Source organism: Bos grunniens, chromosome 2, assembly GCF_055505025.1.
Source record: "Bos grunniens cultivar Pamir isolate PY7600 chromosome 2, Bosgru_T2T1.0, whole genome shotgun sequence".
Lineage (NCBI taxonomy): Eukaryota > Metazoa > Chordata > Mammalia > Artiodactyla > Bovidae > Bos > Bos grunniens.
Window position 1 is genome coordinate 74,697,176 of NC_141166.1, and position 26,190 is coordinate 74,723,365.

At 40.3% G+C, this 26,190-nt stretch overlaps 1 protein-coding gene and 2 long non-coding RNA genes across 20 annotated transcripts in view; 2 read left to right on the forward strand and 1 right to left on the reverse strand.

Annotated features, from left to right (window-relative positions):
* The first annotated feature begins 258 nt into the window (after positions 1–258).
* On the forward strand, positions 259–2,477 carry LOC147378244 (uncharacterized). Its single transcript, XR_015145587.1, has 2 exons — positions 259–421; positions 519–2,477. It is a non-coding gene; the product is annotated as an uncharacterized LOC147378244 (long non-coding RNA).
* A 1,026-nt stretch (positions 2,478–3,503) lies between these two features.
* Positions 3,504–26,189, forward strand: LOC147378245 (uncharacterized). 3 transcript variants are annotated; one of them, XR_015145586.1, is made up of 4 exons: positions 4,789–4,917; positions 22,335–22,405; positions 23,124–23,314; positions 24,000–26,189. It is a non-coding gene; the product is annotated as an uncharacterized LOC147378245 (long non-coding RNA). The 3 variants fall into 3 exon arrangements; XR_015145584.1 differs by lacking the exon at positions 22,335–22,405 and having other exon boundaries at positions 3,504–4,917; XR_015145585.1 differs by lacking the exon at positions 4,789–4,917 and having other exon boundaries at positions 20,791–22,405.
* The window catches only part of ZRANB3 (zinc finger RANBP2-type containing 3), a 301,572-nt gene continuing 284,275 nt past the window's right edge, over positions 8,894–26,190 (reverse strand). For all 16 annotated transcript variants that reach the window (XR_015145498.1, XR_015145502.1, XM_086350708.1 and 13 more), the window contains 4 exons: positions 16,468–16,578; positions 15,053–15,455; positions 12,032–12,163; positions 8,894–9,720 (listed from right to left, as the gene is read on the reverse strand). Coding sequence is in view for 14 of the 16 variants with exons in the window: in XM_086350708.1 (XP_086206834.1) it covers positions 9,622–9,720; positions 12,032–12,163; positions 15,053–15,455; positions 16,468–16,578 (745 nt within the window). In the remaining 2 variants the exon portion in view is untranslated. The remainder of the gene's footprint in view (positions 9,721–12,031; positions 12,164–15,052; positions 15,456–16,467; positions 16,579–26,190) is intronic.

Below are 26,190 nucleotides of genomic sequence, written 5' to 3' on the forward strand. Positions count from 1 at the left end.
AATACTGGAGTGGGTAGCCTTTCCCTTCTTCAAGGGATCTTCCCAACCCAGGGATCAAACCCAGGTCTCCCACATTGCAGGCAGATTCTTTACCAGCTGAGCCACAAGGGAAGCCCAAGAATACTGGAGTGGGTAGTCTTTCCCTTCTCCAGTGGCTCTTCTTTACCCAGGAATTGAACCAGGGTCTCCTGCATTGCAGGCGGATTCTCTACCAGCTGAGCCACCTGGGAAGCCCACTTAGGATTGTTTTTTTGACAGGGCAGCTGGTGTGAGTATCCTAAAGTGATTAATAATGGAAAACAAGGGAACTGATCCCACTGATGTTTTATAACGACCGTCCTCAGTGGTCATGTGGAGGGGATCAGAGGAGGCAAGCCTGGAGATGTGGTCCTGGGAAGATATGCCCACTGTCCCTCTCCAGGTATGTGGATGCTACAAGTCCCTGAGTGTCAAAGGTAAGTGCCGCCAAAAACTTAGTGTTTTGGGTTGTTCCTCATGGAGACTTCTATTGTTTGTAGCTTAGGTTAAAACAGTGATGTATACAAAAGAGCTGAAGTCTCCCAGAGCTCAGGAGGGATGGCCTTCCTCCCAGGATACGTCCGTCCTTCAGGGACAACATCCAAGGCAAGTATTTTATGTGAGGACTGGGGTGGAAAGGACTGCATGAGCCCTTTCAGCGAACACCTTCCCTAACAGCCTTTTCCAGAGATCCTGTCATGGGGCTGCTGGCAGAGATCAGGATCTGAGGAACAAGTGAGGCATCTTGGCAGGAGGCTTCTCAGGGAAACGTCCACTAGGCATTCTTCCACAGAAGTGTCACATTTAACACCAGGAAAACGGTATGTAAGTTTCCCGAACTCAGACCTAGGATCAGGGTCAGGATGAGAAGGAGGCAGGCACCCAGGAGAGTGGAAGGAGCCCCTGGGCAGGCCCAGCACCTCCAGGTAGGCAAGCGCACTGATGCTCCTTAGAGATGCTTCTGTGCCACCAAGTATTTCTGAACAGGGTAAGCAGTCATTCAGCTGGCAAAATGAGGAGATGGTGTCTGCCTTTCGTTTGCCATAGCGTGCCTAACATTCGGGGCAGCTTTACAGCAAAGCTGTGCAATAGGTGAAGCCTATCTTAGATATCCTGCTGTTTGGGAACCCCACCCTTCTGTCTAGTCATCCAGCTCCCCAGCTGATCAGGTCCCTTCCTTATACACCCCATCCTGCAGGCCACCTCCAGTACATTTGCCCAGCTCTTCACAGCCTTATGCTAGTTAATCCAATGAGTTACCTCCTGCTAGTAGAGAGGAGGCCTGCTGTGACTGTCAGGACACGTTATACAACGAATAGAAAAGCTCTTTGATTCTGCTAGGTTGCAGAATCTTGAAGGGCATGGACCGTGTTTTACTTGTATCTTCCTTTAATCCATTGAACCTTTGCACTATATAGGACTATTCTGCTTTAAAAAAGAAAAAAAAAAAGTCGACAAAAAGTACATTTACTGTTATTTTTTTTATCTAAGCCAGGTACCATTTTTACTATGAACTAGTTCAGATTCCAAACATGTATATGTTAAAAAGCACAAAGGATGCTAATGATCACCTGTAACCTGAACCTGGTTTTAGAAGGAGAGCATTTTCCAACATTGAAAGGCTCCTGTTCCCCTCCTTGATCGCGTGCCCTTTCCTCCACCCCCCAAATGTAACCACTCTCTTTGAGTTTCCTGTGAGCTAGGCCTTGCTAGTCTTTCTACTTTCACCACATAGGAATGTGTTCCACAGTCTCAGTGTACTCCTCATCACGTTTTGTGTGTATAGCAAAAACTGTATAGTCTTCCTGATCTGCTTGGATTGTAGTTTCTTTTGTGAACCACTCTTACGTTGATGTGCATGACTGAAGTTCACTAATTTTCACAGCTGTGCACTATTTCGTTGTGGAATATTTCCAGTTTATGAAGTCTTCTGTTACAAATATTTGGGTGGTCCAAGAGGTTTTGCTACTGTAAACGGGGCTCTGTGAACATTCTGGGGACGACTACTCGTCCACACCTCGTTTCTCCAGTGTATGTACCTGGTGAGGGATGTGATTCATCAGCTTCATTAGAGGATGTCATGTTGTTTTCCAAAGTGGTTGAACTAACCTATACTCCCACTCGTTCTGAATGAGACTTCTTTTTTACTCCATATTCTTGCTAGCTCTCAGTACTGACAAAGATAATTTTTTTTATCAATTCAATTCATGTGAAATAGTATCTTATGGTTTTAACCTGCATTTACTGAGGTTTACCATCTTGGGTTCAGTTCAGTTCAGTTCAGTCGGTCAGTTGTGTCTGACTCTTTGCGACCCCATGAACCACAGCACGCCAGGCCTCCCTGTCCATCACCAACTCCCGGAGTTCACTCAGACTCATGTCCATCAAGTCGGTGATGCCATCCAGCCATCTCATCCTCTGTCGTCCCCTTCTCCTCCTGCCCCCAATCCCTCCCAGCATCAGAGTCTTTTCCAATGAGTCAACCCTTCGCATGAGGTGGCCAAAGTACTGGATGGAGTTTCAGCTTTAGCATCATTCCTTCCAAAGAAATGCCAGGGCTGATCTTCAGAATGGACTGGTTGGATCTCCTTGCAGTCCAAGGGACTCTCAAGAGTCTTCTCCAACACCACAGTTCAAAAGCATCAATTGTTCGGTGTTCAGCTTTCTTCACAGTCCAACTCTCACATCCACACATGACTACTGGAAAAACCATAGCCTTGACTAGACAGAACTTTGTTGGCAAAGTAATGTCTCTGCTTTTGAATATGCTATCTAGGTTGGTCATAACTTTTCTTCCAAGGAGTAAGCGTCTTTTGATTTCATGGCTGCAGTCACCATCTGCAGTGATTTTGGAGCCCCCAAAAATAAAGTCTGACACTGTTTCCATTGTTTCCCCATCTATTTCCCATGAAGTGATGGGACCAGATGCCATGATCTTCGTTTTCTGAATGTTGAGTTTTAAGCCGACTTTTTCACTCTCCTCTTTCACCTTCATCAAGAGGCTTTTTAGTTCCTCTTCACTTTCTGCCATAAGGGTGGTGTCATCTGCATATCTGAGGTTATTGATATTTCTCCCGGCAATCTTGATTCCAGCTTGTGCTTCTTCCAGCCCAGTGTTTCTCATGATGTACTCTGCATATAAGTTAAATAAGCAGGGTGACAATATACAGCCTTGATGTACTCCTTTTCCTATTTGGAACCAGTCTGTTGTTCCATGTCCAGTTCTAACTGTTGCTTCCTGGCCTGCATACAGATTTCTCAAGAGGCAGGTCAGGTGGTCTGGTATTCCCATCTCTTTCAGAATTTTCCACAGTCTATTGTGATCCACACAGTCAAAGGCTTTGGCATAGTCAATAGAGCAGAAATAGGTGTTTTTCTGGAACTCTCTTGCTTTTTTGATGATCCACCGGATGTTGGCAATTTGGTCTCTGGTTCCTCTGCCTTTTCTAAAACCAACTTGAACATCAGGAAGTTCACGGTTCACGTATTGCTGAAGCCTGGCTTGGAGAATTTTGAGCATTACTTGGGTTAGGTATCTTTTAAAAAAAAAAAACTAAAAAAAAAAAAAAAAAAAAGCTGAAGTTCTGTCTTGCTCATTCAGCAACATTATAAACAACTTTCTTTGAAGCAGCTGGGGTTCACAGGTCGATCCCCACAAACGGAGACAGATCTTCAGGGGTGTAAAGGGAAGCTGAGCTGCTACCATCATTGTTACTCAGAAGTGGTGGGCTCCTTGCTAGATTGAGTGTGAACATCTTGCTGCTTCTGAAATGGAAGGCAAGTCCCAGTGACTTGTGTAGACCCCAGCCCCTTCTGGAACCATTCACCCTGAAGATACAACTCATTCATGTCTCATTTTATTTTAGTCTTCCCTATTTTTTCCTTAGTTAGCTTAGCTAAAGAATGGTCAGTTTTGTTTATCTTTTTAAAAAACCAGTTACTTTTGTTGATCCTTTCTGATCTATATTTCATTAATATCTTTTCTGATTTTTTAATTCCTTCCTCCTGTTAATTTTTGGACTTAATTTGTTCTTTTTCTAGTTCTTGAGGTGTAAGTTTAGGTTGTTTATTTTAATCTCTTACTGTATGAATTTTTGCTGTAAGCTTTCCTCTGAGAACTGCTTTTGCTGCATCCTACAATATTCAGTATGTTGCATTTTCATTTCCAGTTTTGTTTCTTCTTTGACCCAGGGGTTGTTTAGAAGTGTGTTTTTAGTTTCCACACACGTGTAGATAGTCGCACTTCTCTCTTATTTTCTTGTTTCATTTTATTGTGTTCAGAAGAAACAGCTGGATGATCTGTCGTAAATCTGCCAGCACTTTTGTGTGTGTCGTCTATCTTGTGATCTAGCCTAGATGATGTTCCACATGCACTTGAGAAGGATGTGTATTCTGCTGCTGTTGGATAGAATGTTCTGTATATCTGTTAAGTCAGTTTGTCCCAACATGTGGTTCAGTTCCAACACTGCCTTTGATTTTCTGTGTGGATGATCTATCCATTGGTGAGAGAGAGGTATTGAAGTCCCCTACAATTACCGCATTGTTGTCTGTTTCTCCCTTAATGTCTCTTATTATTTGCTAATATATTTTGGTGTTTGGGAGTTGGGAGCCTATCTATTTACAATATTGTATTTTCTTTTTAAGTTATTTTATTGAAGTATAGTTAATTTTCAGTGTTGTTAGTGATTCAGCAAAATGTTTCAGTTATACATGCACTTTCTTAACATGTGCTGTGCTTAGTTGCTCAGTCGTGTCCAGCTCTGCGACCCCAAGGATTGCGGCCCGCCAGGCTCCTCTGTCCACGGGGATTCTCTAGGCAAGAACACTGGCGTGGGTTACCATGCCCTCCTCGGGGGATCTTCCCACCCCGGAATTGAACCGTGGTCTCGTGCAGTGCAGGTGGGTCCTTTACCAGCTGAGCTGCCAAGGAAGCCCATGTATTCTTAATACATGTTATATATATGCACAATATGTACACTTTCTCAGATTCTTTTCCATTAAGGTTGTTATGAGATACTAAATGTAGTTCCCTGTGCTATACAGCAGGTCCTTGCTGTTTACCTCTTTTGTATATAGCAGTGTGTATATGTTAATCCCAAACTCCTGGTTCATCTCCCCTCACTCCCACTGTCCCCTGTGGTGACCAGAAGTTTGTTTTCTGTGTCTGTGAGTCTACTTCTGTTTTGTAAATAAGTTCATTTGTATTATTTTTTTAAAATATTCCACAAATAAGTGATATCATGATATTTGTCTTTGTCTAACCTACTTCAGTTAACATGATAATCTCTATGTCAATCCATGTTGCTGCAGATAAAATTATTTTATTCCTTTTTGTGGCTAACAGTCTTTGTATATACATATTTACCACATCTTCTTTACCCATTCATTCATCTGTCAGTGGACATTTAGGTGGCCTACATGTCTTGGACACTGTAAATAGTGTTGCTGTGAACACCGAGGGATATGTATATTTTTCAAATTTTTGTCTTTTCCAGATGTATGTCCAGGAGTGGGTCTAGATATTACAGTAACTATTTTTAGTTTAAGGAGACTTCATACTGTTTTTCATAGGGGTTGTACTAATTACCTTACTCCTAACAGTGCAGGAGGGTCTTTTTCTCCTCACTCTCGTCAGCATTTATCATTCACTATTTGTAGACTGGTGATGGTCATTCTGACTGGTCTGAGGTGATGCCTCTTTGTAGTTTTGATTTCCATTTCTCTAATAATGAGCAATCTTGAGCATCTACCTTTTCGTATGCCTGTTGGCCATCTGTATATTTTCTTTGGAGAAATGTCTGTTTAGGTCTTCTGCCCATTTTTTGAATGTTTTTTTTTTCCACATTAAGCTATATTAGCTATTTGTCTGTTTTTGGAAATTAATCCCTTGCTGATCGCATTATTTGCAGATATTTTCTGCCAGCCTGTAGGTTGTCTTTTTGTTTTGTTTATGGCTCCCTTTGCTATGCAAATTCTAAAATTCATTTTAAAATTTTTATTGGAGTATAGATGCTTTAAAATGTTTCTGCTGTACAGCAAAGAGAACCAGCCATATGTATACACATATCACCCCATTTTAAAATTTTCTTCCCATTTAGGTCACCACAGAGCACTGAGTAGAGTTTCCTGTGCTGTATATGTTAATTATGTGTTTTATACATAGTAGTGTATATATGTCAATCCCAATTTCCCAGTTCACTCCACCATCGCCCCTCCCCACCGGCTACACCCCTCATAGCCATATATTCATAAATAAGAAAAAAATAATGCCATTTGCAACAACATGGATGGACTTAAATATCATACTAAGTGAAATAAAAGACATATCATATGATATCACTCTGTGGAATCTAATTAAAAAAATGATACAACTGAACTTATTTACAAAATAGAAACAGACTTACAGATATAAAAAACAAATTTATGGTTACCAAAAGGAAAATGTGGGAGCAGGGATAAATCAGGAGCTTGGGATTAACATATAGTATGTATAAGATTAACATACTACTATATATAAGATAGATAACCAAACAAGGACCTAGTGTCTATAGGACAGGGAACTCAGTGTTATGTGATAACCTATATAAGAATCTGAAAAAGAATGAACATATATATGTATAAAGGAATCACTTTGTTCTACATCTGAGACTAACAACATTGTAAATCAACTACAATCCAATAAAATTTAAAAAATAGACCCACCTACCTATGGTCAATTAATCTGTGACAAGCAGGGGAAGAATTTACATTGGAGAAAGCCTTTTCATTAAGTGGTGCTACAAAAACTACATGCAAGAGTGAAATTTGAGCCCACTAGAACACCATACACACAAAAAACTCAAAATGGACCAAAGACCTAAATGCAAGGCTAGATAGTATAAAATTCTTAGAGAAAACATAGAACAATTTTTTTTTTTTTACAGTTATATTAGGATATAAATTTTCTCTTTTTTTTTTCTAATTTTATTTTATTTTTAAACTTTACATAATTGTATTAGTTTTGCCAAATATCAAAATGAATCCGCCACAGGTATACATGTGTTCCCCATCCCGAACAACAATTTTTGATATAAATTGCAGCAGTATCTTTTTTGATCTACCTCCTAGCATAATAATTAAAAATAAAAATAGGACCTAATTAAACCTAAAATCTGTGCATAGCATAGGAAACCATAAAAAAAGGAAAAGACAACCCTCAGAATAGGAAAAAAATATTTGCAAATGAAGCAACTGACAAGGGATTAATCTCCAGGATATACACACAGCTCATGTAGCTTGATATCGAAAAAACAACCCAATCAAAAAAATGGGCAGAAAAATGGTATGTTTGTTCTACTTTCTCAAGATTGCTCTGGCTACTGGTTCCATACACATTTTAGGATTTTTTTTCTATTTCTTCGAAAATGCCACTGGAATTTTGATAGGGATTGCACTGAATCTAGAGATTGCTTCAGGTGGTATGGCTGTTTTAACAATATTAACTTTTCTGATCCAGGAACATGGGCTTTCTTCCATTTGTGTCGTCTTCAGTTTCTTTCACCAAAGACGTGTAGTTTCAGTGTACAAAGCTTTCATCTCCTTGGTTAAATATACCCTGAGTGAGTGAGTGAAAGTCACTCAGTTGTGTCCAACTCTTTGCAACCCTGTGTAGTTGTCCATGGAATTCTTCAGGCAAGAATACTGGACTGAGTTGCCATTTCCTTCTCTAGGAGATCGTCCTGATCCAAGGATTGAACCTAGGTCTCCTGCATTGTTGGCAGATTCTTTACCTTCCGAGCCACTAGGGAAGCCCTATTCGTAATTTTCTGATGCTCTTATAGCATTTTTAACTGGCATTTTGAAATCTGGCAAAGAGAGAAACGATCTTCATGGGTCATTTCACCTCCAACTCTCATATAGTTCCCACACTGAAAATTTTCTCCCTAGAATTACCACTTTAGTTTGATCTAAAGAGCAAGCTCCACTCAAGTCTGACCTACTTAGACCAATCTCACTTGCACGTATCTCATGCTGGAGGAAAAGTAGCATGCTGGCTTCTCAGCTCTCAACTGTGAGAGATCCTTGGTTACCCTGGCAATGAGGCAGAAAACTGCAAAGAGCCTGACCAGCAAAGCAGAAAGAAGGCCAAAGAAAGCCCAACTGATTTTAAAACTGAACGGTAAAATCTGATCTCATACAAGGGGCTTCCCTGGTGGTGCAGGTAAAAAACCTGCCTGCCAGTGCAGGAGGCGAAGAGACGTGGGTCAGGAGACGTTTGATCCCTGTGTCAGGCAAGCCCTGGGGAAAGGGAATGGCAACTTAATCCAGTATTCTTGCCTGAAAAATTCCATGGACAGAGGAGCCTGGCAGGCTACAGTCCACAGGGTCACAAAGAGTCAGACACGACTGAAAACACGCATTACATCATGTCAATGAAATATTATAAACTTAAAAAAAAAACTCTGGAAGATTAATGATTGTATAATATTTATACAAATATAAGTCCTCCATGTTGTGAAATACAAGCTACTAATTAAAACTAAAGAGTACTCAAACTAATGTTACATCCAAACAGTATTTGCAAACAGGGCTTTTGTGAATGTGGTTCTTCCTTGACCCTGTACTTTGTGAGTTTTGACGTATTGATTCTGATTCTCTCATGATTCTGACGTATTGCCAGATTATGTCTTGGTTTTCTTTCATCATCACTCTTTTATGTCTGAGTATCAATTACATTTTAATGTTACCCTTGCACTTTTTAAATATTTATCTCCATCTGATGATACTTTAGAAAAAGTGTTTTATCATCATCATCCCTTTTAAAAGAGATTTCAGGAATACCCTTTTAATAAAATAGGACTTCAAAACCAGAAAATGATAACCTTGAGACAAAGAATGCTTTAACAGTAAGTCTAGTTTTATGCATTAAGACAAATTAAAAACAAGTTTAAATGGCATTTTGATTTTTTTAAAACATGATTTAACAGTTACTTCAGCCAGAATCCCTGAATTGTCCACAAACACCATGGGTCTAATTAGGTTATTTTCAAAAGCATCTTTTCAATAAAGACAACTGGCTAAGAAATAAAAGGAAGACAACACTCAAAATATGCACCCTGGGTTCATTTTGGAGGCATTTAGTGAACAAGAATCTCTACTGCATACTAAGCAAGGAGGTCATGATTGGTCTAGAATTCCTGAATAATGATTTTGCCTACAAAATTTCCCTGATGTCTTTACAGTGTTGCATTTTTGCATATAGCAGTCCATGACCAACACTAACCCAGCAGCATTTTTCAAGTAATTGAGAGTATATTTTTCAAAAACAATCTATGCATAATACAGTGATTAAGGTATAGTCAGGGAAAATTGAAAGCTTAACAAAACCTTACTGAAATATAATGGATATCAAGAAGATCATAGAAATATCTAGTATTGCATTTCAGTTTGTTAAGTACTTTAAAAAAGTATTAACACTAAAAGCATTTAACATGAAAAGGAAAGATGAATTCTTGATTTGTGTTTTGAAATTTTCCACTTTTAAAATATTAGACAAGCACAAAAAAATTTTGGTGAATTCTCCACATATAAACCATATGTCATCCATTTAAAAATGTTTATGCTTCATTTCTTTACCAAAAATCGTGTGATGTCTGATCCATGCTTTGATGCTAGAGATTGTCTTCTCACCTGGCTTCTTTCCTTGGCTTGTTGGGCAGTTCTCTAAAAGTTAAAAAAAGTAAAGCATGTGTACATATGTTAGAATTAAAGTACCAGCTACAGCAACTCAAAAGCTCTGTGAATTCTGAAAAAAATATACATTATCACCACACTCGTGTACCAGTGCTTTGCCCTCAGTGGGGTTACTAAGCCAATAACTCTGAGGTTTAGGTGTGTGCAGGGCCCGCCCACCTCCTGTTCTCTGGGCTTAAAAGCCTTTCCCAACCTAACAGCCAAGCCAGTGCAAAAAACCAAAATGAGTAGAACAGAATTGGATTCTTTTGCTAATATAAATAACATTTTTCATGAGACTCTAAAAAGGTGATTACAGAAGAAGGCACAGCATTTTCTTTTGCTGTATCTTAATTTTCTTACAGATCTTGACTGTGCTAACAGTTTGCACAGTTGAGAAATCAGATGATCTTTTGCCCAACTGAAGTCCATGTATGTGTGAAGTTATCCAGGTAGAAGGGGTACGGAGAGGAAAACAAGGTTAAAACTAAAACAAAGCCCTTTTTATGACATGATCCTATTTATGTAAAAGTTATTTACATAGTTTTTACACAATAAAATTTGTGACTAAATTGAGGAATCTGAAATATTAAAAAGAGGCTAAGAAAGTGCTCATATGATATGAACACTGGCAAAGGATCTGAACAATTCTCACAATGTAGATACAGTTGATTAGCATTTTCATAAATATCAGGGTCTTTAAAATAAAGTAAAGCCTCTAGGTTAGCAATTTGAAAACAATAAAAAATATGTTTCTGAAAAAGATTTTTTTCCCCCCTTACCTAACCCATTTTGAAAAAATTACAAGTAAACAAAATAATTCTTTTTTCACCACAGCCGCAATACCAGTGCAATTAAACAGGCACTTTTCACCGCCAGGATCGAAGGAGCATATCTGAGTACAATCCTTTTGGAAAACAGCATGGAGGGAATTCATCTCCTGCAGTCTCAAAACTTGACTCAAAATCTTAAAACTTGACTCAATGATTTTACAACTGAGTATCTTAAGGAACAACCTCGAAATGTAAAAAATAGTTTGTATGCAAAAAACTGTGGTTGGCAGCATTGTGTATATGAACCAAAGAATGTATACAACTTCAGGTTCATCAGTATGGGAATGGCATAATTAACCACAGTAGAAGGCAATGGCACCCTACTCCAATACTGTTGCCTGGAAAATCCCATGGACGGAGGAGCCTGGTGGGCTGCAGTCCATGGGGTCGCACAGAGTCAGACACGACTGAAGCGACTTAGCAGCAGCAGCAGCAGCAGCAGCAGAGATGTACTCAATAGACTACTATGCAGCCATTTTAGATGATAAACACTGAATGCTTATCATGAGAACATGGGGAAATGCTTAAATTTTGCCATAAGTAGAAAAAAAGTTGGGTACAAAGTTGCACATTAAATGTATGCTGCTTTCTAAGATTATATCTTAACAGGTAGATCCTGGGACCTTTTGCTGAACTACCTGTTAAAAATTCATCCTAGTTGACAGACCATATTATGTTATTCTTTCCTTTCATTTTAGGCACTAGGTAATTGCTCCAAGATGTGCCAAGATTAATAGGTTTCATATTTAGGTCAACAGTGTAATGCCTGTATGTGGAGCTGAGTTGGTCCTAGAGATAATTTATTCATGTTCTCAGATATTTCAGGACATATTTAGTTGCAGATGCAAACATATGCCACTGTCCCAATTCACTGAACTTCTAGTTTGAGGGTCTGGGTCTTTTCAAAACTGTGCAATATGTAAGTTGTATTCATTTCCTTCTAGGTAGTGGTGAAAATTTCCTGGTCCTAGAATAAATCGAAAGGGAAGCAGTTTCTTTTTCATCTGTGAATGAGAACTTGCATGCTGCTGCTAAGTCACTTCAGTCATGTCTGACTCTGTGCGACCCCATAGACGGCAGCCCAGCAGGCTCCCCCGTCCCTGAGATTCTCCAGGCAAGAACACTGGAGTGGGTTGCCATTTCCTCCTCCAATGCATGAAAGTGAAAAGTGAAAGTGAAGTTGCTCAGTCGTGTCCGACTCTTAGCGACCCCATGGACTGCAGCCCACCAGGCTCCTCCATCCATGGGATTTTCCAGGCAAGAGTACTGGAGTGGGGTGCCATTGCCTTCTCTGGAGAACTTGCATAGACCTCAAGAAAAAACTCAAGTGGTAGGTAATGAAAAGAATAAAACACATCTCAGATCCCAGACAGGATAGAGATTCACCCTATAATCCTCCACACCTGTATGCACAATTTCCAATTGGCTGTCTTAGGATGGAGTCAGATGTGTCTGCGAGCATCACTGACCTCTCTGTGGCAGACTGTGCAGAGGGTCTGCAGGTTGTCCAGGGAGCACTGCCCTCCTCCACCAGACACGGGCTTGATGTGGTCCACCTGCCAGAAATGCCCTTCCCCTGGGCTTCTTATCATCTCATTAAGCTGTAATAAGAACACAGCATCAGCAGTTTTCAACACACACTGTGGGAACTGTTGGTTCTCAATTGTGCCGTCATGTTTACACAGCAAAATCACAGGGAAAAATACATTAGGGTGGTTTTTTATAGCTTTTATTGTGAGTAGGAAAAACCCTCTAGGTTAGCAATTTGAAAGCAATAAAAAAAAATGTCTCTGAAAAAGGTCCCCCCACCCAGCCCCCGCCCCACTTACCCAAACCCATTTTGAAAAAATTACAAGCAAGTATAAAATATCAAGCCTCCTTACAGACTGGGAAAAATCAGTTGCTTATGCACCTTTGAACTAGTTTATATAGTTACTAAAACAAAACTGATAAAAAGATTAGAAATGGAAAACTTCTGAGTATTACTGAACTCAAGTCTTTAATTGTTGACCTAAATGCATGTGTATTTGTACCAATGACAGTTTAATAGTGATCATCTAGAACTTTTGCAATTACCTGAGAACCTCCTAAGTTACATGGACTGGAATCAAATTTCTAGAACAAACTTCTGTAACTTGAATATTTAGAATAAACAAAGATATTCATTTAAAGTAGACATTACCTAGGCCAGTCCTTGTAGACACACTTTATATTTAACCAGTGATGATTGACGTTTAATTGGTATTATTTTAGCATTTGATATAAGGTCACAGCTCACAGCATAGCAGTGTAGATAGAGTTGTTTAAATGGGACAAAGATTAGTGTGAAAGTGGTTTTTATTTCCTTGGTCTTGAACAAGGAAGACTCTATAATCAACTTCATGGCTGCTGGCCATGGGAACCTGTGACACATCTCTGAAGTGCTTTAGGAAAGTTGTCAGGCCCACAGACAGCACAGGGACCTTAACAGTGTCTGGCCCAAGAGCACAGCCCTAGGAGGCAGCAAACTGGAGCAGTAAACGGTCTACCTGAACTCCACTGTAGATGGACTGACTTTCTCTCTTTTATACTGAACTTCCCAACTTCGGTTAGAAGATATATATTGATTTTTCTTTTTGAGGTTGGCATTGTTAGAGGCAATGTCATATGGCAGCCTTGTGCATAAAGCAAGTGGCATACTCTCAGGGAAAAAACATCCATTATGGTCGTCTCGTTTGTAACCAAATCTTTTGCCCTGAGCAGTCTCCACTGTGACATTTTGTGATCCAGAAGGTGCTTCTTTATTCTTCCCAAGAATTCTAGATCACTTGGGGCCAGCTTTCTACGTCCTAAACTTACCTCTGGAAAGAATCACCCCTTCTCCCCCTGGTCGTCCCCATCTGTACCCTAGGCCCTGCTTATTCCCTAAGCGCTCCTCTTCTAGACTTGTGCTACGTTACTTCTGTATTCTTGGACAGACTAGATGTCCATGCGTCATTTCTTTGTGTCTTTTGGAAGTCTCCACATGGAGGCAGCAGACAGTAACTGGAGTCTGGCTGATGTTTCTGGGATGGGTGTCACATGCTGCTCACCAACTAGACTAGATCTCTCAGGAGCTCTGGATAATGTTAGGGGAATAGTGTATTTCTCTAGCTCTGAAAGTCATGCTACTTCATCTTTGCAGAAATGCTTATTAGTTAATTCAGCAATACTAAGTAAATAAAATTGTAGGATTTTTGCTGGAATTTATCCAATATTTTTGTAGAGTCATTTTTTAAAATGAAGCATACTACAAATTTACACATTTTGCTCTAGTTTGAAGTTTAGAGGTGCTTGGATCACAACATTGGAAACCCAACTGAGTTTTGGGAGTCAAAGTGGATACTAAGAATACTGTGCTGAGAAGAGTATTTTATAATAAATTACATTTTACAATGGGATAAACAAATATAAGTTTCTTTCACATTGTAATGAACTACATTTTAGGGATTATCTATTTACCCCTTGTCACTCAATATTAACATCATGAAAAGTGGAATGACCAGACCCTAAGTGCCTCCTAATGCAAAGTGCCATCTGTTAAGATCTCTTCCCAAAATAATCTAATGAGAATCTAGTTAGGGACTTCCAGTGGTTCAGTGGTTAAGATTTTGTCTTCCAGTGCAGGGGGTACAAGTTCGATTCCTGGTGGGGGAGCTAAGAACCCACATGCCTTGAGGCCAAAGAACCAAAACATAAACGATACTGTAACAAATTCAGTAAAGACTTTAAAAAATAGTCACATTAAAAAATGTTGAAAAAAGAATCTAATTAAACTTCTAGATCGTATAACCATTATTCAGTAAGTCAGGAAGACAGAGAAACACGTCAAACGACATCATGAGGATACAGGTCCAAAATGTGGACCACACACAAATCCAGAATGTGGGAAATCCTACAGGCAAATGACCAGGTTTCTTCAACAATCAGTGGTGTAAAAAAAGGAAAGGGGTTATATTACAGATTAAATGAAACATAAGAGGTATAATGACCAAATGCAATGTGCAGGTCATATTTTGATCCTAATTTGAACAAAGCAATTGTAAAAAGGCATTTTTGAGATCATCTGGGAAACCAAACATGGCCTTATTGTAACTGGAATTATAATTATGTTGGGTGTGATCATGGATATTGGGCTATGGGTTTATATTTAAAAGAGAAAGACAAAGGGGAGGGAGAAAGAAAGTCTTCATCTGTGAAAGGTATATAATGAAAGTATCTAAGGGTGAAATGAAATGCTGTATGAGATCTACTTTAAAATAATTCCAGGAGAGAAGAAGAATCGAAGTGAGGGAAACATGAAATGAATAGCAAAATGTTGGTAAAGTCGGTTGACAGGTGTGTGGGTTCATTATTCTGCTTTTGTAAATGTTTCTGAGAATTCCCATATTAAAAAGGTTTTAAGAGGAAAATTAGTCAATATTCATCACTCAGTACAATGCTGTCTTTATCAGTCAGTGATTAAAACTTACCTGTTCTAATGGGAGCTTTGAGGTCCAGGTAGCATCCAGAAGACTCTTCCTCTGACTTTTAGGGGCATCTCTCAGACGTAAAAAGAGTTCTTGTGCATTCAGATTACACAGCTGACACACACCATGTTCAATTTCAAATACTTTGGCTCGCAGGTAACTATTATTAGATCGAATCCAAAACTCCTCCTGACATTTCAGAGAACAGAACCGTGAATCCCAAGCATCTGCTTTACGCTCTTGCTTAGTTTGGCAAGTGGGTTGCTGACAGCGAAGGCAAAGTGGATTTCCTTCGTTATCCACAGCCTGCAAATAGCCTTTGGATGTAGAAGCCTTCAGAATGAGATCACCTTGGGCTGTGCAGGGATTTAGAAATGGGACACGTTCTCCACCTTCAAGAAATTCTCTAGAAGGGGCAAAACATTGAATAGGTAATTAATTAAGGCTCACTCTATTTTAAATCGTTGTTACTTCATTTACAGGTCTTCAAAGTTTCTGTGCTGACAAACAGTAAACACAGGGCACGCAGATTCTGCGATCCACTGTGGAGACAAAATAGTAATAGCTATAGTCGGCACTCTGTTACACTCCAAGGAAAAGAGAGGATGGTGTGTTCAGAAAAATTAATTTGAATACAAATACGCTGCCTCTCTTTGGAACTTAGATGTCTTCAAGTTACACAGACTCTGAGGCGTCTGGAGAAGATGGAAAATGAAAAGTTAGAAAATCCTTCTTCAGTCTGGGAAAGACAGGCTGCCCTGCTCACTCAATGTGTTGGGTCACACACTTCATTAGGACCAGGAGGCCATTACCAAGATTTCCATGAACATCTATCTGAATATTGCTGGCCTTCAGGAGACAGACTGTTCACATCCATTCAGTGACAGAACCAGGGAACCAGCAGTGCTGACAGGAATTAGAACGGGAGACTTGCTACATGTGCCTCCTACAGGTAAACTCAGACAGAATTAAAATTAGAGATGAAACATGGCAGGACATAAGCTCACTTTGTTAAACTAAAGGAAAAGGTACATTACTCAAGAATGTTGTAAAGTCCTGCATGGGAATTACAATAGCTACTTTGCTGTTAGAAGTGTTAAAAGAAAAACTTTTTATGATAGAAAGAACTCAAGACTGGGGAGCAGAGCCCAGATTGGACCCCAGGACTAGTATCTGGTAGCCTGGGGCACGTCTTATAACCCACTTGGCCTCAGGTACCTTCTTGATCTCTAATTTCTAAGATAAGGGCATCAGGAGCCTCGCAGCGTTGCTAGGACAGAAGAGCTATTACATTGTGAAAGCTTTTAGTAACGTGTAAACTGGTCACACAGTGGTAAACTATTGTTATAGAAATTAATACATTCATTTAAAGAAAGAGTCTTAGTACCACTATGCCTGACAAGTAAAAAACCTCTTACTTTGTAGAAGGGTCCCCTGGCTTGGGCCCCTTTGTGATCAGTCGGACATGGCCCCCGTCATTCTTCACCTTGTCCATCGAGGCTGCAGCAACATCTTCTTTCGTTATATATCTGAAACAAATACACATGAAGTGGATGTCCTTTAAGAGTTTCTCTATTTCATGTTCACATTGCTCCTTGCAAAAGCAGTAGGAGAAAAAGGAATATATAAGTCTATTCACCGTGCTAATACTTAAATTAGGGAACAGGAGTTTCTTCCTCTACATTGGTCCCCATGTGTGCTAAACACATCTCTTTGTGCCAAATAAGTTTTCTGAAGATTTATTTTTCTAAGAAATTCAAGAGTCAGTCAATATCCTTTGGACCAATTTTCACTCACGGGAAAAAAGGAGTGGGTGTGGGAATAAGAAGTGATCAAATTCATGTACCACTGACAGCTGTAGGTAAACTGCTTGCCAAGCCATGCAGAGCATCTCCAACTGCATTTTTACCTCCTCTTGGCCTTCTCTTCAAGGCTCCTCATTCACCTTAATCAGTTATAACAGTGTAGCATCGTATTTGGATAAAGTTATTCTCTTTAATCAGGTTCAATCACATTGTGTATAATCTCAAGGTTGTTTCCATTATTATCAGCTCATACAGGGTTTATGGAATCCTCCACTGACATAAAGCCACTTTTGATGAGGGATTCAGAACCTTATTACACAACACTATCAATACCACATAATGGTTTAGGGACTGGAAGGAGAGAGGAAAGTTACTTCAATTACAGGTGATGGGGGATTTTAAGTAGGTGAAATGCAATTACCCAATTAATTCCTTCTAATTAGCATGCCCTAGTTTCTCGAGTGGTTTACAGTTTTCTTTAAAAATTGCAGTTTTCTTTAAAAATTACTCTAAACGTGCATTTCTTCATATTCTCAAATACTTCATTTGGTAACTTGACAATAATACCAAAGTTAAATCACAATGGAATTGTGCAGTTTATAGGTAAATTTTTTTAATTGCTTTTATATTGTTAAAGTATATTTAATAATTAACAGATTCCCTTTCTATAAAGTATGGTATTTTTGATTAGGTGATACAAATGCATATTTCAGGATTTTAAAGGCACACACTTCTGTATGTGGTGAATAATAAGCCTCCCTTCCATTCCCATCATTTTCTCCCCACTTCCCCAAACTACATCTTTTGCCAGCTTTCAATACATCCTTTTAGAAACAGTTCATTTTTTTTTTTTTTGTAAAGGTGTATAACTTTAATTTGGGGGCTTCCCTGATGGCTCAGTGGTAAAGAATCCACCTGCAATGCAGGAGACACAGGAGACATGGGTTTGATCCCGGGGTCGGGAAGATCCCCTGGAAGAGCAAATAGCAACTCACGCCAGTATTCTTGGAAAATCCCATGGACTGAGGAGTCTGGTAGGCTACAGTCCACGGGGTCACAAAGAGTTGAACACGACTGAGCACAGGAGCATGCATACCTTTCTTTCTTTGTATTTTTATGGTCATATAATTCACATATCATAAAATGTACCATTTTAAAGTTTACAATTCAGTGCATTTTAGTACATTCACAAGGCTGTAACATCATGATTATCTAATTACAGAACATTTTTATAACCCCAGAAAGAAACCCATAGTCATGAGCAGTCACTCTCCAGTATATTTTTTATTTTTAAAGACAAATAAATGGGACCTAATTAAACTCGAAAGCTTTTGCATGACAAAGGAAACCATAAACAAGATGAAAAGACAACCCTCAGAATCGGAGAAAATATTTGCAAACTAAGCAACCAACAAGGGGATTAATTTCCAAAATATACAAAGAGCTCGTGCAGCTCAGTATCAAAAAAACCACAAACAACCCAATCAAAAATGGGCATAAGATCTAAATAGGCATTTCTTCGAAGAAGACATACAGATGGCCAAGAGGCACATGAAAAGATGCTCAACATCACTAATAATTAGAGAAACGCAAATCAAAACTACAATGAGATACCATCTCACACTGATCAGAATGGTGTTTATCAAAAAATAATCTACAACAATAAATGCTGGAGAGGGTATGGAGAAAAGGGAACCCTCATACACTGTTGGTGGGAATGTGGAGAACAGTGTGGAGGCTCCTTTAAAAAAAATAAAAATAGAACTACCGTACGACCTTAGCAATCCCATTCTTGGACATATACCGGGAGAAAACCATAACTCCAAAAGATACATACATGCCAGTGTTTACTGCAGCACTATTTACAGCAGCCAGGACATGAAAGCAACCTTAATGTCCATCAGCAGAGGAATGGATAAGAGGATGTGGTACATACATACAATGGAGTATTACTTAACCATATAAAGGAAAAAACCTGCCATTTGCAGACACAGATGGACCGAGAGACTGTCATACAAAGTGAAATAAGTCAGAAAAAGAAATACCGTATATAAATGCATATAGGTGGAATCTAGGAAAATGGACAGATGAACCTATTTGCAAAGCAGAAAGAGAGACACAGATGTAGAGAACAAACATGGACACCAAGGGAGGGGGAGAAGGGGTGGGATAAATTGGGAGATTGGGATAGACATATATTTACTATTGGTACTGTGTATAATATAGATAACTAATGAGAACCTTCTGTATAGCAGAGAATTCTACTCAGTGCTCTGTGGTGACCTAACTGGGAAGGAAATCCAAAAAAGGCTATATGTATGTGTATTAATATAACTGATTGACTTTGCTGTACAGCAGAAACACAACATTGTAAAGTAGCTATACTCTAATAAAAATTAAAACGAAAACAAAAGATAGAATAATATACACTAATCTTCACCTTGCTCTTTTTGCCTAAAGATACATTCTTGGAGATCTTTCCATATTAGCACACATAAGATTGCTCTATACTTTTAATGGTTTCATGTTATTTCATTATCTAACTAGTCTCTGATTAATGCCCATTTAGGTTATTCTAGACTCTGCTATCCTAAATAATGCTGTAATAAACAGTCCTATCCCAAATATCCCTATTTTCTATACAAGAACTATCTGTAGTATAAATTCCCTGAAGCAGACTTGCTAAGTCAAAGATCTTGGGTGCTCTAAGTTTGGATAGATTTTGACACATTGTTCTCTTCTGGGATGGTACCAATTTATACAGTGCTCAGTTGTACTCTTGCCTGGAAAGTCCCATGGACAGAGGAGCCTGGTAGGCTGCAGTCCATGGGGTCGCGAAGAGTCAGACACTACTGAGCGACTTCACTTTCACTTTTCACTTTCATGCATTGGAGAAGGAAATGGCAACCCACTCCAGTACTCTTGCCTGGAGAATCCCAGGGACGGGGGAGCCTGGTGGGCTGCTGTCTATGGGGTTGCACAGAATCGGACACGACTGAAGTGACTTAGTGGCAGCAGCAGCAGAAGTTGTGCCTGACTCTTTGCGACCTCCTGAACTGTAGTCTGCCAGGCTCCTCTGACCTCTTGCCTCTAAAAATTCCCCTAAGGAGTTTTCCAAGCAAGAATACTGGCGTGGGTTGCCATGCCCTCCTCCAGGGGATCGTCTCGACCCAGGGACCTACATCTCCTGCACTGGCAGGTGGATCTTTTACCACTGGGAGGCCCTACCAATTTATAGACCCCACCAGCAGTGGAGGACAGTCCCTCACACTTTCACTAGCACAAGGGATAGCAGTTAAAACGTCTCTGCCAACAGTGACTGGTCTGCTGTTATAGCTTTAAATTTGAATTTCTCCTATTAAGAGGAACGATGACTATCTTTTCACGTTTGCATTTCTTTTGTGTGTCTTTCTTAAAGCAAAAAGAGATCAGAGTGAATTCTTTTAGTATTCTTTAACTTGCCCTTTTAGCTCCTAAATTCCCCCTACACACACACACACACACACACACACCCCATTTCTTCAATCATTTTGTTCGCTCCACAAAAGCATTTTGCTAAAGTATTCCAGCAGATTCTAAATGAACTTAAAAGCTTCCTAGCTTTGAGGGGCAATGAGATATTAAGCCTTGCCTTTGGTATTATTCAATGTTTAAAAGCTTAGAAACTTAATTCAGTAACTTTAAAAGATGCTGAGAAATTTATTCAGAGATTTAAGAACTAAAAATAACCTCTGGCTTTCCTACGAGACGTTTAAGTACAAATGTTTGGAAACTACAAGAAACAGATCAACCAGCCTCACAGTGGGTTTGTTGACAACTTTTCAAATGTAGTTGTGTTACCAGTATTTAATTTTCCATTGAGGTTTGCTCAGTTCATAAGCATACCAACTCTCAAACGGATTATGGTGAATCCCAATTTTGACAAATAGTGAAGGAAGATGTCTCCTGAAGGAATTCTGGGATGAGGACGGTCATGGAAGATGGACCACGGAAGTTTTGCAATGAGAGAGGAGTGAGTTGGAAAGCAGCCTGCACCAGTGAGAACGGTGCTGGGCTCAAGGCTGCCGACCTGACCAGCTATGGCTATATGGTAAAAAGTTGGTATTCTAAACCCACAGGTTTCCAACTGAATCACGCCTGCCCTCCAACAAGTGGGAACCCACTTAGGAACCTATACAATGGCTGGTGATACTGGCTTTTAGAGTGAGCCGCTCAAAAGCTGACTGCAACCTCTGAGCTTGGGTGTAGCCTGCAAACAAGTGGACAAATAATCACTCTGGGAGACCTAGTTATTGCTTTTGGGAGAATTCCCCCAAAGTAATATATCTTTGTCTTCATTCTGAGGCTAGTCCATCTTTTCAGAGATGACTCCTCTAATCTCCTGCCTATTCTAAAATATGGCTGTTGGTGTGGCAGCTGAGCCAATACAGGGATCTAGTGAGTGTAGTTTCTAGCGTAACACTTCTCTCTTTGTCTCCACTAAGCCTGATGTTTCCAAGACAGCTGCCTCTCTGGTATAGTTTCTCTGGAAAGAAAACTATATTTTCTTGGGCTCCAAAATCACTGTGGATGGGGACTGCAGCCACAAAATTAAAAGACGCTCTTTGGAAGAAAAGCTATGTCAAACCTAGATAGTGTATTAAAAAGCAGAGACATCACTTTGCCAACAAAGGTTTATATAGTCAAAGTTATGGTTTTTCTAGTCGTTATGAAGGGATGTGAGAGTTGGATTATAAAGAAGGCTGAGTGCCAAAGAATTGATGTTTTTGAACTGTGGTGTTGGACAAGACTCTTGAGAGTCCTTTGGTCTGCAGGGAGATCAAACCAGTCAATCGTAAAGGAAATCAACCCTGAATATTCATTGGAAGGACTGGTGCTGAAGCTGAAGCTCCAATACTTTAGTCACCTGATGTGAAGAGCCGCCTCACTGGAAAAAACTCTGATGCTGGGAAAGATTGAGGGCAAGAGGAGAAGAGGGCAACAGAGGATGAGAAGGTTGGATGGCATCACTGCCTCAATGGACAAAATTTGAGCAAACTCTGGGAGATAGTGAAGGACAGGGAAGCCTGGCCTGCTGCAGTCCATGGGGTTGCAAAGAGTCAGACACGACTTAGCAACTGAACAGCAACAGAAGGTAAACTGGCAGGACGGTGAGAGGGCGAGGCATCCAGCATCTGCCTGTTCCCCACACAGACTTCCATTCAGTGCTCTTGTGTTGCCCCTTTTACACCTGCTCTCAGGGAGACACACTTCAGTTCACTGCGACAAGGGTTCTGCAGCCAGAATCAGCATGCTTCCTCTGTCTTCACCCTCTGCGGAAGCATGTGTTTCATTTTCCTGGACATAAGTCCATGTCCCTGGAGCCCTCTCTCCCACCTCTCTCTCATTAGTGACCAAGGTCTTTGGCTCTGTCTCCTTAATACCTCTCCTCAATTCCCATTTCTAATGCCTCAGTATAAGCCCCTATCTTTTTTTCCCAGGTCAACTGTAATTTAAAGATATCTCTGTCTAGGAGTCCCATCTCCTGATACTCAATTGAACACTCACCCAGGTAATGTTGCAAAGGGATTTTGCAGATGTAATTAAGGTTACTAATCAGTTAACCTTAAGAAAGGGAGCAATTCCGCCCCCCCCCCCAAAAAAAAACCCAAAACAAAACAGAAAGGGATTAATTCCAAGCATGAGAAATATTTGACACATCATTGCTGATTCTGAGACACAGGGGCCTATGTGCTAGAACTAAAAAAAAAGCCTCTAGAAGCAGAGGGTGGCTCCCCTGTCAATAGTCAGCAAGGAAAACAAAGTCCCACAGCCAGAAGAAACTGAATTCAGTCAAAAACCTGAATAAGTGTGGAAATGTATCCTTCCCAGACTATCATTAAGAACCTAGCCAGCCAGTATCTTTTTTTTCAGTCTATAAAATCCAGAGCAGAGAAACAAGTAGGGTCATTTCAGACTCCTGACTTAAAAAATTGAGAGATAATAAATTCCTGTTATTTTAAGCTGCTAAATTTGGGGTGATTTGTTAGGGTGGCAACAGGAAGCTAATGCCACTCGTCTCCCACTTCAAGTCTTGCCCTTTCAATCTAATCTTCCAACTGGGGCCAGGGGGAGCTCTTACTAAATACAAATCTGACTACTTACTCCACTGCTTTTTAACACAGCTTTATCTTTAATATATCACCTACATATAATATTTATAAATAATACTGTGTATCTGACTTAGGCTTGTACTGATTTTATGACTTTTGCTTTTACACCCTGACCAGCTGTCTTTCTTAGGCGGTGCTTCCATGTCTGCTGGAGAAGAAATAACAGGATGTGTTAGAAGTGGCTGGAATGAGCTGTAAATTCAGTTAAGAAGGGAACTATGATTGTGTAAAGAGAAGACCATACTACTATGGTTACAAAAATGGAAAGAAGGAGAGGACTGGAAGAAGTATTGAGAAAAACAAAATAGGTATGTTTTTTGTTATATGTGTGTAGGTGTGTGTATATGTATATTTTTATATAAAGTAATACATAGTCATGGAAAAAGCCAACCAGTACAAAAGAGTTGAGGCAAGAGTCCAAAACAGGCAGCTCATGGATAAATACAACTAGTCGAAGGGCTTTACATGACTCATACAGTGTTTAATTTTTAAATCTAAATTTGTGTGACGTTATATAGGTTATTACTTTCTAATTTGCTATAGTTTTACCCCTACCCCATCCTTTTCTAGTTTTACACCTGACCTCATTCATTCGTGTATGGTTCCTTGTTTTATTTTTAGTCACATGAGTCTGTAATCCCAGCGGGAAGTATAAAGTCCCTACAATCTTCACAAATCCCCTAATCATATGGTCTAGAGTCAGATTTCGCAGCAGTGGCACCAGTGACATTGTGAAACAGGTTACTGTTTGGAAGAGTGGCCCTGTTCACTTCAGGATTTTTGGCAGTACCCCAGGTCTCAGCTGTATCCCCTAATCATGAAAATCTAAAAAATGACCCCTAAGATTGCAACCACAGAAGAAACTGCCTCCAGCTGAGGACCATGTGTTAGAAAAACCTCTGACACCAGTTCCTAAGCTATCTTCCCCAACGCTGTGTCGCTAATAGCAATTACATATATTTGTGTCTCCATCCTTTTTTTTTTTTTTTACAGGCCTCCCAAGTGGCACCAGTGGTAAAGAATCTGCCTGCCAATGCAGGAGATGTGGGAGATGTGAGTTCAACCCCTGGGTCGGGAAGATCCTCTGGAGGAGGGCATGGCAGCCTACTCCAGTATTCTTGCCTGGGAAATCCCATGGGCAGAGGAGCTTAATGAGCTTTGCAGTCCACGTGGCTGCAAAGAGTTAGACAAGACTGAGTAACTGAACACAACAACCTTTTTATACACTTATTTTTACCCTTAACGATTTTCCATGTTCTCACATATGATATTTTGAGACAGCAGAAGAGGTCTTCACAGTATAACGATTTAATGTACTTAACCAACTGTATTGGATACAGTTAATGGATTTCTGTCACTCATGTGCATAGAAAAAGCTAGAGATGATAAAAATGCTAGATGTGAGGATGAAGAGAGATTACAGGTATATGAAGAAAGCAAGAGCTAAAGAAAGGGCCTTTTCCTGCCAATAGTGCTGCTTGGTTTGGTGCTTTGTGATTCTTCCAAAACGAGAGCTGGGCTATAGAACAGCTGCCCGCTTTTCCTGAGTATCTTTGCTTCACGCTGACAAAGAGTCTACAGAGACTGGGGATTTCAGATCACACAAGGGGATGTCTCTGTGAGGCAAAGATGGTGCTGCTGTTGCTGCTGAGAAAGGAAACGGAGTGTGTACAGATTTGAAAGGCAAAGTACATCATGAGAAATGCTGGCCTGGAAGAAGCACAAGCGGGAATCAAGATTGCCGGGAGAAATATCAATAACCTCAGATATGCAGATGACACCACCCTTATGGCAGAAAGTGAAGAGGAACTCAAAAGCCTCTTGATGAAAGTGAAAGAGGAGAGTGAAAAAGTTGGCTTAAAGCTCAACATTCAGAAAACGAAGATCATGGCATCTGGTCCCATCACTTCATGGGAAATAGATGGGGAAACAGTGTCAGACTTTATTTTTTTGGGCTCCAAAATCACTGCAGATGGTGACTGCAGCCATGAAATTAAAAGACACTTACTCCTTGGAAGAAAAATTATGACCAACCTAGATAGCATATTGGAAAGCAGAGACATTACTTTGCCAACAAAGGTCCGTCTAGTCAAGGCTATGGTTTTTCCAGTGGTCATGTATGGATGTGAGAGTTGAACTGTGAAGAAAGCTGAGCGGCAAAGAATTGATGCTTTTGAACTGTGGTGTTGGGGAAGACTCTTGAGAATCCCTTAGACTGCAAGGAGATCCAACCAGTCCATTCTAAAGGAGATCGATCCTGGGTGTTCTTTGGAAGGAATGATGCTAAAGCTGAAACTCCAGTACTTTGGCCACCTTGTGCGAAGAGTTGACTCATTGGAAAAGACTCTGATGCTGGGAGGGATTGGGGGAAGGAGGAGAAGGGGACGACAGAGGGTGAGATGGCTAGATGGCATCACCGACTCGATGGACATGAGTTTGAGTGAACTCTGGGAGATGGTGATGGACAGGGAGGCCTGGCGTGCTGCGATTCATGGGGTCGCAAAGAGTTGGACACGACTGAGGACTGAACTGAACTGTCATGATGAAGGTGAAACAGTTACAAACCTGAGATATTCAACCTTTCTTATTACTTTGTTTCCAACCATGGGCATGATAATTGCCACCTTCCCCTAGTAGGGGCTTCCCAGGTGGCGCAGTGGTAAAGAACCTGCCTGCCAGTGCAGGAGACACAAGAGACACAGGTTCGATTCCTGGGTTGGGAAGATACCCTGGAGGAGGAAATGGCAACCCACTCCAGTATTCTTGCCTGGAAAATCCCATGGACAGAGGCGCCTGGTGGGCTACAGTCCGTGGGGTCACAAAGAGTTGGACGCAGCTGAGCACACATGCACAGCTTACTTGGGTGGTGGAATGTCAAACAGAAGCAGCTACCACGCTGTATCGCACCCAAGATTCACATCCCAAGGGCACGATCAACCTGTGAGTCTGGCCTCTCTCTTGATGAGCAGGACTCATAGTGAGTAAGATCCAGACACTTTGATTTTCCCCAGCAGATGTGACCAAATTCACAAAATATCTAATTATGTTGCTACAAAATACGCTGTCTTTTTATGTATTCTCTTAATCCATCAGAATTTTGTCAGTGGTTACATAAAATGTCTGACACTCCTGTGGAAATAACTATGACAAACAATAAAATACGAAATGAAGAAAGACAACTCAT